The following is a 14,848-nucleotide window of genomic DNA, read 5'->3' on the forward strand; positions in this document are numbered from 1 at the left end:
TTAGTCAAATCCGGTCCGCGCAAGACAATGCAGCCAATGTCGTTTCTATCACGAGCACATTCGTTGTTTGTGAACAATACCTACTGAACCAGCGTCGCTCAACGACGATTGACGATGGCAAATCGTTTTACCAAACTTCAGAATTACTGCTATCTGCTACTTTGTATGCTCAGAATCTATGTTTTCTGTTAAATAAACTAGTGTAATGCTAACTAAATAATACCGTCTGCGAACGTTACAGAAATAAATTGGGTTGGTAATATAGGAACATTATGCAATTATTGCTAAGATGGCATTGTTTAGATTTACATCAAGATTAATTAGGAAGAAATTTGATGTAAAACTTGTCTATACAATAATATAATAATAATTAAAACATTTATTCGCAGGAATATTAAATAGTGACAGAAATCAAAGCTTAACTTCAAACATACTAATGTTTGGTTGAATCACTGATACCTAAACAGAGTAAAAACTCGTACTTTACATTGTGTGTTCTATCGACTCTATAATGGAGATTGTTCCGAAGAGTTGTTTGCGTTGATACCTCCTTCCCTGTTCTCTGACCGCACCTCACGCCGTAGAAATAAATTCTACCCTCATCATCTGGATGCCTGGTATTCTTCTACTGATCGAAATACCAGATCATTTCTACCGCGCACTTGCAAATTATGGAACAATCTCCCATCTGATGTGTTTCCTCAAAAATACAATCTAGGGTTATTCAAGGGGCGGATAAACAAATTCCTTAAAACAGTGGCAGCGCATCGGTGGCTCCTCTGGTGCTGCAGATGTTTATGGGCGGCGGTGATCACTTATCATCAGGTGACCCACTTGCTCGTTTGCCCGCTATTAAAATTTAAAAAAAAAAATACTAATTTTTGATACTAAAACTTAGGATACGAAAAGTATATTTTAGTTTGGATAAACAAGAGGATTTAAGTTAAACATGCAACATGCTAAAAACGATTGAAGAAAATCAATGCTCAAGGGGGCGATACAATGTCTTACGTCACGGCCCACGGGTGGGGGCATAAATCTCTAGCGTAACGACAAATGTTAAATTAACTTTCAAGCCTATCGAGGGTGTTGTATCTACAACTGATCCTGATCACGTAACCTCCTGTAGCAAGAGATGACAGGGGGTTTTCAGGGTGCCCGCGACGAAGGCAGCATTATCTTTCACGAGATAACATCATTGGAAGAGAATGGTCTTAGAATCAGCCGAGGAAAAACTGAGCACGTGTCCTGCATATTCGATAGTACAACCGACGACACCCAACTTAAATTCTATATTAATAATACTCGTATTCCCACAGTAAAGCAATTCAAATACCTCGGATCGATAATAAGCAACGATGGTAAAATTGAAAATGACGATGACGTGACTTATCGTACTACAGCTGGCTGGAATAAGTGGAGACAGCTTACAGGCGTAATGTGTGACAGAAGAATACCCCTAAAGATCAAAGGGAAACTATACAAAACTGCAATCCGCCCTGCCATACTGTATGGTACGGAATGCTGGGCCGCTACCAAAAAGCACAGCACAAAGTTACACACCACTGAGATGCGCATGTTACGCTGGTCAGCGGGCGTCACCCGCCTCGACAAAATCAAGAACGAGTATGTTAGAGGTAGTTATGGAATCACCCCCATCGTTCATAAATAGCAGGAAAAACGATTGCGCTGGTACGGACACGTTATAAGACGACCCGCAGACCACATGGTACGAGTAGCCCTGGACATACCGACGACGAAGCGTGGGCGCGCAAGACCCCCCGCCACCTGGTTAACGACGGTCCAAAATGCCCTGAAGCTAAATAACATTAACGCGGAAACTGCTCAAAACCGTCTTGAATGGAGGAAACGGTCAAGGAGAGCCGACCCCAGAAGATGGGAAAAGGCGCAGACAGATGATGACTCTATCTTTCACGACTAACAAGACAATAAAATAAAGAAGTAGTGAAACCTTGAAGCTGTGATAGCCTAGTGGCTTCGGATTACCTTTCGTTAAGACCGAGTTCGAGCCCCGGTGAACCATTGACTTTTCGGAGATGTGCGTTTTTAATTTAAGCAATTTATATATCACTTGCTTTAAACTGTAAAGGAAAACACCTTGAGATATCCCGCATGCCTGGGGGATCTCCATAATATTCTTAACAGCGTGTGAAGTCATACCAGTCCGCGTGGTAGACTACGACCTGAAACCTCTTAGAAAGTAGAGCTTTGTGTAACAGAGCTCATCTGGGGTTGGGCCATCCCCATACGTTATTTCTTCCGCCAAGTAGTATTGCTGTATTTCGATCTGAGAGACGTGATTGCCAATGTAATATGCCGATGCCGAGGCTTAAGGTACATCCACTTCTCAGGTTGATGGACACAGTGTGGTACTTTGTAGGTCGCGTTCTTCGCATGCTTTGGGAAGGGTTGATCTGTTAAATACCATTAAAAAAATCGGTTGTCAGTAAAGTCGGTTTACTGATGATAGTTGAACGTGACAACGTCATAAGAAAATACTGATGGAATGGTTGCATTTTTCAAAAGAAAATTTTAATTTAATGAGAGATAGAGAGACAGATGTCGAACGCTGCCGAACGCGGAGGCTGATTGTGCCTCTTTGTCGCTCGTTCCGCGCTCTCGCTTGCACTTCAAGGCTTAAATGGAACGCCTCAGAGCGAGGTAACGCCGCATGAGTCATGTTTTTTCGTGCGTGCAGCCGGCTCCATCGAATTATAAGACGTTGTCAGGTCAAAAAAGGTTCATAATTTTTCGACAAGTCAAGTGCAACAAGTCTCAAGAAGGACGACTGAAATGTGACAGTTTCGCACTTATATCCAACAAAGTTTTGGGAAAAAAATACAATGAAACCAAAATAGAACAGTCATTAAAATATACAAACAACAAAACGCAACAAACGATTGTAGAAGGATTTTCCATAAGTTCGTTGATCAATAGTACGACAAATGCCAGTCAGTCTACCAACTAAGAATAATGGTTATACATTTAAGTCATGGTTCTGCTCTTAATTCGGTTTTGTAATTGAAAAACACCATTAAAGAGATTGATTAAGTAGATACCTTCGTCATTATTATTAGCCATAGACAAAGGAAACTTCTCAAAACGATTTATTATGTTACACACACTACCATTTATTGATTGGGTACTAGCTTTTTCCCGCGTTCTTTGACCAAATTCATTTTATTTATTTATTTATACTCTTTATTTGAACACCACCACAAGTTGAACAAAAGAAGAATAGAAAAACGAACACAGAAGCAGTACACAAAAGGCTGCCTTATCGCTTAGTAGCGTTCTCTGACAGGCAACCTTATGATTAGGAAAAAATGAGGAAAACAGAATGCAGGTGGAGCAAAATTAAAAAAAAAATACACACGAATAACTACATACTAATACTTTATATAATATAATACTATATTAAGCTTTTTGTTCCCGTGTTCCCGTTCATTTTGCTAGGATAAAAAGTAACCAATATACTCTTCCCCCTTAAAACTAATTCTATGACAAAAATCAAGTCGATACGTAACAAACAAACAAAGAAACAAATACACATTCACATTTATAATATTAATATAGACTAGACTAGATTTATTAAACACTACCGATTTATTAATTTACCTTCTATTCGATTATATTTAAATTTCATTTGAATAACTTATATATCATAGCCGATGTGAGTCTGAGTCAGATCGGCTATGTTAGTACCTACTAACTAACTGCAGGTTATATTTTGACGTTTATGCGGAGCGAGGCTAACCGAATAGTTTCAGAATCTCCCCGACCTTTATGCTAAGGTTATGCCACTTATTAAATTAAACTGTATTTCATAATTAAAATAAATTGATATAGTATCGTAATATGTTCTCCGTGGTTTTAGGTGCATTAATATTGCCGATAAGTCATCATCATCGTCTTTAACAACCTATTATCGGCCGTCTCCAGGACACAGGACTCCTCTCAGAAAAAGAAGTGTTTTTGCCGCTGTCCACCACGCTGGCCCAGTACGGATTGGTAGACTTCACATGCATATGAGAACATAATGGATAACTCTCAGACATGCTGGTTTCCTCATTATGATTTCCGTCACTGTCAAAACATGTGATATGAATTGCTTAGAACGCTCATATCTCCTAAAACGCCGGGGATCTAAATAAGTCCCACGAAAAGGGAGGCCAAGTTTTAACCACCGCTTCCATCCCTAGTAATCCATAATTCAATACAAATATTATAAATGCAAAAAGGTTTGTTATAACCTTATAATTTTCATTTTTGCCTGGCTTAAGAGCTTGAAACGGACATAGGATACACTTTATCCCAGCTTCCGGGGGATATTGAAAAACTAAAACAAACACGGTATTAATAATTTTTATTTATTATTATTAACTATACTGTTATTTAGGTACCAGTATAATATTATTTATTATACTGGTACCTAAATAACAACTGTCCTTTATTCTAACCACTTGCCTAACATTAATTTCTTGCGATCTACATAATCGGCATACGTAAGACTTCTCTTACAATACAATGGTAAGAGTGGACACAACACTGTAATATAAGTAACCGCCATTTAACAAAATAGTTATTGATAACAGTTGTTGCGACTTGGGCGAGTCAAAACTCCTTTCATAACTATTGTGTAACGTTTGCAATGCAGAGCACGGGTTGGTTTTGTACGTGCATTAAACAATTGGGTCAGGCGAACATAAAAGGTAGCGCAAATAAAGGCTAGATTGTTGTCACTTGAGATAATGTTCTGATAATAACCTATGATAACTCAAGGGATATAGAGCCCTGGGAACCACATGGGTGGAAAAAAGGGGGCACACCTCTTTTTACATCGATACCCTCAGTTTTCTCTCGCTACGCGCAAAAAATGCCTCGTTAGTCACAGTAGCAAACGTTTTCAAATGCGGAACACGAAGTTCAAGAATTGCCCGTAATTAGAAGTTTGCCTCAGTCCAACCCCGTTCTTTTTATTTAGAGCACTGCACTAGCCCGCATTGGAGTAGCATTTTAGGGCTAATGTGTATTTGTTTCTTAAGAGGATGAAATATCAAACATCTGTTTAGCAAATTACAGCTGTTTTAGCAGCCCTTTAATAGATCAATCTGATTTTTTACACACTAAATGTCAGTCATATAATACAAACATTAAGGATTGTTTTTCCTAAAAAGAGGAAAGTCCTAAGTTTCGTAAGTTTAAAGAATGTGTTAAAAAACTTTTATTACAGCGAGGTTATTATATAATTGATGAATTTCTTAATGACAAGGTTGCTTGGAAGCATCCGGCTCCACTTTCATCTCTCACAAGATAGAAAAATGAATTTTAAAATGTAAATTGTTGATATTGGAAAAGAGCAACTGCTGAGTTTCTTGCCGGCTTCTTCTCTGTTGATTCTGCCTTCCGAACCAGTGTAAGAGTCACTACACACAGACAGACTTGACGTTTCCAAAATGCTTATATTAGGCCTAATTGAAATAAATGAATTTTAATTTTTTTTTTGAGAGGACATTATAATTTGTTATATAATATATACTTATTTTTTTTCATTAAAATTAAACCTTTCGCATGTTGGCTAGAGAAAAAGTTGAGCGGTTTCTTAATTTAGGATATAAAAAAAACAAATCGCTTTATCATATCTCAAAAAATATAATTATTTTAAAATAAAAAGGCTCTTAATTCGCTTTTATAAGTTTTATAATATTATTAAAGTGCCTTCACCTATAAATGCATATAAATAAAATTCCAGCTGGTTCTTTTAACTTTTTATATGCATTTAAAATGAATATATTCGCTGTTTAAAATAAAATATCCGAATGTGTATATCCATTCGCAACTGGATATTATCACAACAAAGATTATATCATATCCCCCGGAAATTTGCCAACAATTTACTCGTAATTTAAGCAAATTCAGCAATCGAATCTCTTTAAACTGAAACTAGGTTAGTGGTCATGGCTAGCGATCATGCATTTTTTGTAACACAACTATTCACTAAATACCGAAATAAACCAGCGTTCCGTAGGTTACGTATCCTCTTTAAACGAAAGTATTTTCTAACTGAGATACCTCGGTTGTTAAAGCCACAAAAATTAAAAAATATATATATATTACGACCAAACTAAGCCTAGCTTGTGTTATGGGTACTAAGATGGCTTGGATGGATTTTTTATGAATATAATACACATAAATACTTATAATATACAGATAAACACCCAGACACTGAAAAACATTCATGTTCATCACACAAACATGTTCAAGTTATGGGTGTCGAACCCACGACCTTGGACTCAGAAAGCAGGGTCGCTGCCCACTGCTCCACTCGGCCGTCGAAATAATATAACTTAGCAGTTATATTCATCATCATATCAACCCATGACAGGCCCGCTATAAAGCACGGGTCACCTCCAGCAATAAGAAGGGTTTAGGCCGTAGTCCACCACGCCAAGTGTGGATTGGTGGACTGCACACGCCTTTGAGCACATTATAACATTATGGAGAACTCTCAGGAATTATTAAACTCTTTATTTGTATACCACAACATTAACATATTTAAAATATAACAAAAACAGAAACATCGAAAGAAATAGTAATACAAAAGGCGGCCTTATCGCTTAATAGCGATCTCTGCCAGGCAACCTTAGAATTAGGAAAAAAAAGAAGAGGAGAATAGACTGCTGGTGGTACAAATATTAAAATACATACATGCGAATAACTACATGCTAATACATAAACTAGTGTACACAAATAGATAAAAAGTAAATAATATAATAAATAAATAAATATAAAAATAAACTAATATATATAATAACAACACTTACATAATTAAATACTTTAACATACAATAAATGAGTAAGTATATAAATACTATTAAAAGTCGTTAACAATATAATGGGCCTTAACTGCTCTTTTAAATATCGCCAACCAGGAATGCAAGTTTCCTCTCAATGTACCTCCTTCACTGTTGAATGAAGTGAATTTTAATTGCTTTAAACGCGCATAACTTAGAAATAACTTCTCGAAGGTAGGTGCTGGGGTTGAACTCTACTCCTCTGAATATGAAGCAGACGGAAAAAATACACTATCACCGTTTTGTTAAAACTAAGAGGAATCGAACATCATTGGAATAGTCCAAATTAGGCTTTCCTATACATTAGGCTAACACGGTAACACCACGTTAATTAAATTGGTTCACCTATTTTATTATTTGTCCGGTGACCCGGAGTGTTATTCAAGTTTACCTTTAATTGTAGTATTGTTAATAATTTTAATACTACCCAAATATTAAATAGATTTAGGTTCCCATTTCAGAAGGTCATTCGTTCGTACATAAATTTTCTTTTTTCGACACACACCCACAGTTGTAAACTGTTTTATTTATAGGTTCGCTCCTATATAGATATATTATTTTTAACCGAATTACAAAGAAGGAGGAGGTTCTCAATTCGGTTGTATTTTTTTATATCAGTTAGCTCAGAAGTCTTTCATTTATAAACCGATTTAAAAAAATATTTTTTCATTCGAGACGGTATACTTCCCGTGTGGTCCCATTTTCATCAGGTCAAATACTGTTTAAGGGATCCTGGCGAAATGTTGAAAGAGTTCCCTTAACTCTTCAAATAAATACCTATTATAGGGACACCAATACTGATTTTAGTGGTAGATAATAAAGACCACAGATGGTCATAGGAACTAAACAATATCTATTACACTGGTTGATTTCAATTATTGCTTTTGGTAGATGGGCAATTAATGCTCGCCGCAATAAAGGAGCTGATGGTGAAGTGCCGGGAAAACTCTTTAAGCATTACACCCCGGCTTCGGGATAAACATTATTTGTTTAAGTTTATGAGCAGTTGACATTTGACTATTATTACTTAGATATGATTGCAAACCTGCTTACTAAAAAGCGAGATTTTTTTTTTTTTGAAAAAAACGCCGACTTTTTTATAAATCTAAAAAGCAAGAATAAATATTCTCTACAACATTTTTAAGTCGACACTAAAATACCAAAAGAATGAGGTATTAAAAAACACTGAAATTTATTAAAAAGACAGTAATTTAAAAACTATAACAAAAAAAAGTAGTGTTTGTATTATGTCTGTTCAGAGAGAGCTTTTTTATAGTAAAGATTTAAGTAGGTAGGTACTTTATAATTTTAATAGAGTTTCCGCTAAAACGTATACCTAAGTATTGCCACGTGAAAATGATTAACGCTCTACGCTTTTTACAGCTAGGTACTCTTTTTCTACATTTCTTTAACGTTTACAAATATGGATTATGGAAATATTGTAAGAGGTTACTTAACTGAAATATTTTAATAATAATTTGTTTAATTATAGCATACTTACTTATATAAGCATAAAGTATACGTATACGTCATTATTAAAAATTCGAAAAAGCGGAAAATATACTCGTGTGTTTTTGCTGTAATACACGTGACAATACATAGCAAAAGGACAAGTATAATAAATAAAACATGAGAAAGTGCCACTACCTTGGGGATACAACCTGGGACCTCCCAATCTTAAAACCACAACGCTTTGGCAACCGCAATTTGGCAATCTAAGTACCCACAGGGCGCCATTTTGACATCGAAGCGAAATCTCTTGAGCTGAATAGCTGAATCAATTCCCGAGTCTTGTTTAAGATTTTTAAGAAGACTTTATATTAAAGAAGATGAGAATGTATCTACACAAAAAGGAAAGAAATATAATTAAGTAATAATTTTCAGCTTAATTTGTGAACAAATTAACTAAGATCAGTTTCAGTCCTTGGATAACAAAAACACAATGGGTGTTACGAACCGTTGAAACAATCCCAAAATATAAAACATACCTTATATGCCTTATTGTAACAAATTTCGTATGGAAATGGTACGTTTATAGTCTTAATCTCACATACAATAAAAACTCAAATCAAAGGTCAAATTCTTTAAGTGTTAGGTATAGTTAGTGGAAATAACATTGTTATATGCTGACAAGGTCTTATCGTTACGAACGTTCAAAGTACTTATGAAAAAATAGTGTTAACTGCCTCGTTGTTCTACTTGCATTGATAGATTAGCATGTTCGAGTTTGAATCAACAAATTCATAGCAGCAACCTGAGTTAGGAAGCTGGCAGATACTTGATAACCGTGCTAGCGATGATAAGCTTCTGCACCTCGAGTAACGTTAACGCAAGGCCAAATCGCGGCGACCAAGTGCGTTCAAGTTTGCGACCAAACACAATAAAGACGTCCGAGTCAGAGTCAGTCTTATGATTCGTCACAAGTAGGACGCAAACTAGAATGTCACTAAGGATATAGTCCTGAACGCCGTGATATGGTCTTGCCTAATGTGATCCGAGACAAAGATTCGCAATCGCCTACTCCGGTTGGTACCTACTGAGAAATTCTTGACAGAAAAGCCCAATACGGAATACTTAACAGTCTTTGGCTGGCAACGCAGATTGTTGTGTTACCGTCGCTTATTATCTTTAACATTTAATAAAGGCACGTCAAATTTAAAATTCAAAATGAAATGCAAATTCAAAATTCATCTGTATCAAGTAGGCCCAGTTTATAAGTCAGTCTGTTTGTAGTGACTCTACCACCGGTTCGGAAGGCAGATTCCACCGAAAAGAGCCGGCAAGAAACTCAGCAGATTGCTCTTTTTTAACACCACTAACAGTTTACAATTTAAAAAAATATATTTTAATTTTTATATCTTGTGAGTGATGAGAGCGGAGCTTGCTTCAAAGCAGCCTTGTCATTGCCGTTAGTGGTAGGCAAAAGGCGGGTACACTAACGTGTAGAAGGCAGGAAGGGTTCTTAATCGGTAGAAGTAGAAAGAAAAAAAGCAGCCTTGTCAACTGTATTCAAGAGGCGTGATGGGTACAAGATCTAATTCCCTCTCTGTTATATTTGTTATAATAGCCTATAGTTAATGATTTTGCTCAGCATCAGCAGTAGCGCATTAAAAGAGTAAGGTGATGATTACAAGTTAAGCCTTTACAAACTAAGGCGGACTATTTTTTGTGTAGGATATAAGTCCAGTATTGCCTTAATAATCATATTCGCCTGGCTGCTTAACCGCTTATCTGTGCGTGCCTGATGTATCAATGCAAACAATAACTGCTATCAAATTTTGATTATGCTTTTTTATCATCCACCAGAACAAAACTCGTCGGGTATCTATGCGAGGGACACGTTCTGCAATGTGCAGCCCTCATCGGTGGAAAGCCTTATGGGCCTTGATTTGCTGTCTTTTTTAGATTGATAACTACTGCTCTTATGACCCCAATTATATTACTGTCTAGTAGGTACTTATCTATTATATTGTATCCCGAATAATTATTCATGAGTATTTCGAAGTCATAGACACTCTAAACTTTATTAACCTATGTATACTAAGAGACTGTACTACGTCCTACGCAATTAAAATTTAGTTTGAAAATTAATTAAGACCCTGTAGGTCGATACTACAATAAAGTTTGACGGCTTAACGCTTTAAGCTCAATTGAAATCCTTCGTACCGTAACCTATTTCTCAATAAAGCCTTGTATCCGTGATCAGTACCGCCTTACAATCGAAATCAATGTCCGTCCACCTCCGTCATTAACAATAATTAATTATATCTATAGATCAACAATATGGACCGTGTACTGTGGACATTATGTAGGGTTGCCAAATCTCTCCAGAAACTAGAGTGGATAAAAATCTATATCTACTCGTAACTTAAAGTACCTGCCGAATAAGTACTTAACGAAAAGGGTGGTAATTCTACTGCATCCTACTACTACCTACGATAAGCGGTGATAGCGGTTAGGCCTTCCTTGATCTTCTCCCATAGCTTTATCAACCCTGAGCAATGGCGTACAAGTGGGCATGGCGCACGAGAAGCTTACCCCCGCTTATTGTTCTCCTGTTCCCTGTTACCGTGTTTTGGCAGGTGAAAACGTAAACATCTTTCCTTGTCAGGGGATATAATCAAGGGATAAAAATTCCTGCCTATGTTAGTGGCTGCTGTAGTGGGCCATTAATGGGAAATACAGTAGGTTGAAAAATTAGCAGTATAATGATAATCCGAATATTAATCTAGGTAATACACTACTGATGATGTATGTACTGATGTATATCTGCTCTACTATAAACCCGTACTGGAGCAACTTGATTAGTCTAAACTCCGTGTCAAAAGTATTGGTTCCTTATTGTTAACTAGCAGTCCACCACGGCTTCGCACGGCTATTTAACAAAAATTTCAACATTAATTATGATTTTATATAACCTATGTCACCCGGGGATAGTGTAACTTAAGAATTTTTCAAATCGGTTCAGTAGTTTCGGAGCCTATTCGATGCAAACAAACAAACAAACAATTAAATCTTTCCTCATTATAATTTAAATATTAAAATAAAATAATAAATAATATAATATATAAATATAATATTATTATTTATTGCTAGTTTTAGATAATTTTTTTTACACTTTGGGTTATATTATCGGAGTTTTATTGAGGATCCCGAATTTTTTTTTAAATATAGCTAGGATAGTGTAGCTTTCCAACAGCGAAAGAATTTTTCAAATCGGTTCAGTAGTTTTGAAGCCCATTCGATGCAAACAAACAAACAAACATCTTTCCATTTTATAATATTAGCATAGATAAATTGAGCGTATATAAGTGTAACACATTTTTATCTATATACTACTGGTGGCAACCCTAAGCACAAGGCATGCGAATTAAAACCGAGAACTAAGCAAGTTAAGGGTCAGTTTGGTATGTTAAGCATAATAACGTAATGAGGTCCACTTACAGTTGGGTGGGGTGTATAGAAAGGACTATGGAAGGACCTTGGTATTTGAAAGTACACCACAACCGGAACATACTCGTAACACACGAGTGAGTGCATTATTCGTTGTAATCTAATGTTATATGGAACGATCTAATTTCTAAAAGAAATATTATGTTCTTCACATACCATATTATAGCTAAACAACGACTCGACTTGTCGAGTACCAGGAGCATATATCACAGGTTTCGCAATCAACCCACGAGTTGTTATTGAAACCGTACATAATTTAATAGCAATATCTTATAATCTAACATTAACTATAGAAATACATAAAATCAATATTCGTAGTTTTGAAGTATTATTTTAAATGTTAACTAGCGGACCCCAGCGCCGAATACCTACAATATGTAGTTTATTATCGAGTTACACTTGCTGGCTCTACAAAAAGTGCAATCATAGGTTTAAGGCCTCACCGACTTTTATACATAATCAGAAATCAGCCAAATTTAAACGTAGGTATCTATCGCAAATCAGACCACAATATCCAGGGCTCCAGTTTTAGATTTAGGTACTTATCAAAATCCAGAGGTCCAAAAGTCGTCATAACTTTAGGTACCTAGGGAAAGGTTCTCATATAACTGAATTTGAACCTAGTTATTGCACTTATTGCAAGGAGGGAGGAGTTACATATACTTTAGTTCCAAGTTCAGATACAGAGAGAATTTATCTAATCAACTCGGAATACTTTACAAACCTTTACTTGAACATATTTAGTTCTGGAAACAGTTCCTAGATGACGCTGAACAAACGAATTCAACACTAACATTCTTTTAAAAAACTTATCTAAATCAAATACAATACATATTGTATCTTATTGATAACTTGTAAATAATAAATTTATGTTTAAAAATGAATAAATACAGCGTTTGAAATAATTATAATATATTCTATACCTATGCCAAGTTTAAAGAAAGCAGCTTCTCAAAGCAGGAACAAAACGTTTGACAGCTGATTGCGGTTTGTTTTTCGTTTGAAAATTGCAATTTTTTCAAGTAACGGCAAATCTTCGAAATAAGCAAATCGCTGCACGAAAACTTACTATAATTTATAAGAAAGTCTTAAAAACGTTCTAAATAATGGAAATAGCTAAGTTTTCAAATCTAAACAGGTACAGCAGTCTGTAAAATAACTTACGAACTGTAGGAAACAAATTTTGAACTTCCGCGCTGTAGCTTATTGATTTTCTTATAAAAATAACTCAGTAGGATGTAAATAAATCATCGAGCTACAACAGTTTATCGCTCACCTTGTTAGCAGGTGTACAATTTAATTAAGTTTGCTGTGAAAAGGTCTAAAATTGTTATTTTTGTGACTACAGAGGTGCTCCAACGAATACTGACGATCTTACTCCTCAAAAACCTAGATTGGGAAGATTTTTAGATATTTATTCTCCAGAACATCTTAATTTAACTCCAAAACCAGTAAGTCTTCTAACTTTATGTCAATTTACAAAAATAAATCCACCATTTATGTAAAATTTACAATATTATTGCAAATACTGTAAATTTTCTTTTATTTTATCTGTTTTATAGTTAATACTATAAACAAGGAAATTAATTAAATTATATGCAGTCCATAAAAAGAAAATACATGCAATGAATAATAATCAACAGACACTATAGAATAGTGAATCTTATTTGAATTATATTATTCTGTTTACAGAAAGACAAGCTTGCTTTCAAAAAATTAACAAATGATAATCCCAATATTCTTACACCAGAACCATACAGCAACACAAATGACAAATGCAGGTAATTTATTAGTTTATCTAATATAAAAAATAAGTTCAAACTGGCCACTCTTTGCTATAATAGGTCATTCTACTATACAAACACTTGAATTTATAATTTCCAGTTAATCCACAGCAACTTTAAATCATCAACTTTGTGAACACAGGTCAAACTGAGCATATTTCTTTATTGTTTATTAATTTTTATGTTTCCTATCTCCATTACTGAAGAAATTATTTTCAGTTTTGCAAACTACTGTTTCTGGAGTCAGCTATAGGGAGGGCAGCTATCCCAGTATAATAGGAACCAGTTCCCTTTTTCTAGGATTACACAGCTTCCCCAATACATATGTCCCAGGAATAGATATATAGAATACTTCTCAGCTGTAACAAACAAATGGTTCCTGTTGGATGTAAACAAAAACAAACTAGTTCTATCTATCTTGTAATGAGGCCCGCTTCAGCGGATGCAGGATGACCCTCCAGGATCTTTTGTGCTCAGCAACAGCTAGCTAGTTGCTAATGAAACTAAACTGACTGCTCCAAAAATAGTGCTATCCTATTCACAGTGTATTCTCTGTTAAAGAAAAGCAATTATTTTAAACATTTGTTATTCTTATCTTTCCAGTTTTTTTTTTTGCTATTTTTACTTAAGTCTTCTTTGTGTACACATAACAATAATAACCTTGTTAAACTCAAGGTTAGACTGGCAGAAAATGCCATCGTCTGCATAATTTTTTTTTCATGTTATTGTGTTAATAAACAATTAAAGCTACACAAAGAAACAAAGTTGTATTCAGAGATGTGTGTGCAACTGAATTCTATAAAGGAATCATCATCATCACATCAACCCACAATGCTGGCCCAGTGCGGATTGGTGGACTCCACACACCTTTGAGAACATTATGTAGAACTCTCAGGCATGCAGTTTTCCTCACGATGTTTTCTTTCACCGTTAAAGCAAGTGATATTAAAGGCACATAACTTAGAAAGAGGTGGCTGCCGGGCCCCTGAAAGTTAGGTCGAGCTACTACTCAATGTGCTATCACCGCTTCCCTAACCAATTTGCAAATGCAATAAGGAATTAGTTAGTGGCACCTAATTAGTCTTTTAATCATTCTTTATGAAATTACAAAGTAGTTATAGGGTTTCACTTGTTCTTACATTCAATTCTGTTTCATAATTTCTATACAAAGGTAGGTAGAGTTACCTTCTGATGTATATCACTCAACTGTGTTAAAGGTGAGCTTGGTTCACTTACA

At 35.5% G+C, this 14,848-nt stretch overlaps 2 protein-coding genes across 2 annotated transcripts in view; both read left to right on the forward strand.

Annotated features, from left to right (window-relative positions):
- Positions 1-1,135: 1,135 nt before the first annotated feature.
- LOC120630225 lies at positions 1,136-1,672 on the forward strand. Its single transcript, XM_039899370.1, has one exon. The coding sequence runs from the start codon at positions 1,136-1,138 to the stop codon at positions 1,670-1,672; it is 537 nt and encodes a 178-aa protein (XP_039755304.1).
- An 11,188-nt stretch (positions 1,673-12,860) lies between these two features.
- Positions 12,861-14,848, forward strand: part of LOC120634435 (PAS domain-containing serine/threonine-protein kinase) — a 37,891-nt gene continuing 35,903 nt past the window's right edge. Inside the window, exons 1-3 of the mRNA XM_039905001.1 lie at positions 12,861-12,965; positions 13,176-13,278; positions 13,520-13,608. Of these exons, the coding sequence (XP_039760935.1) occupies positions 12,934-12,965; positions 13,176-13,278; positions 13,520-13,608 (224 nt within the window). The 5' untranslated portion in view covers positions 12,861-12,933. The remainder of the gene's footprint in view (positions 12,966-13,175; positions 13,279-13,519; positions 13,609-14,848) is intronic.

This window comes from Pararge aegeria, chromosome 2 (assembly GCF_905163445.1).
Source record: "Pararge aegeria chromosome 2, ilParAegt1.1, whole genome shotgun sequence".
Taxonomy (NCBI): Eukaryota; Metazoa; Arthropoda; class Insecta; order Lepidoptera; family Nymphalidae; genus Pararge; species Pararge aegeria.

Excerpts from the sequence above, each read along its gene's own strand:
- LOC120630225 (XM_039899370.1), top strand. The coding sequence starts at position 1,136 with ATGACAGGGGGTTTTCAGGGTGCCCGCGACGAAGGCAGCATTATCTTT.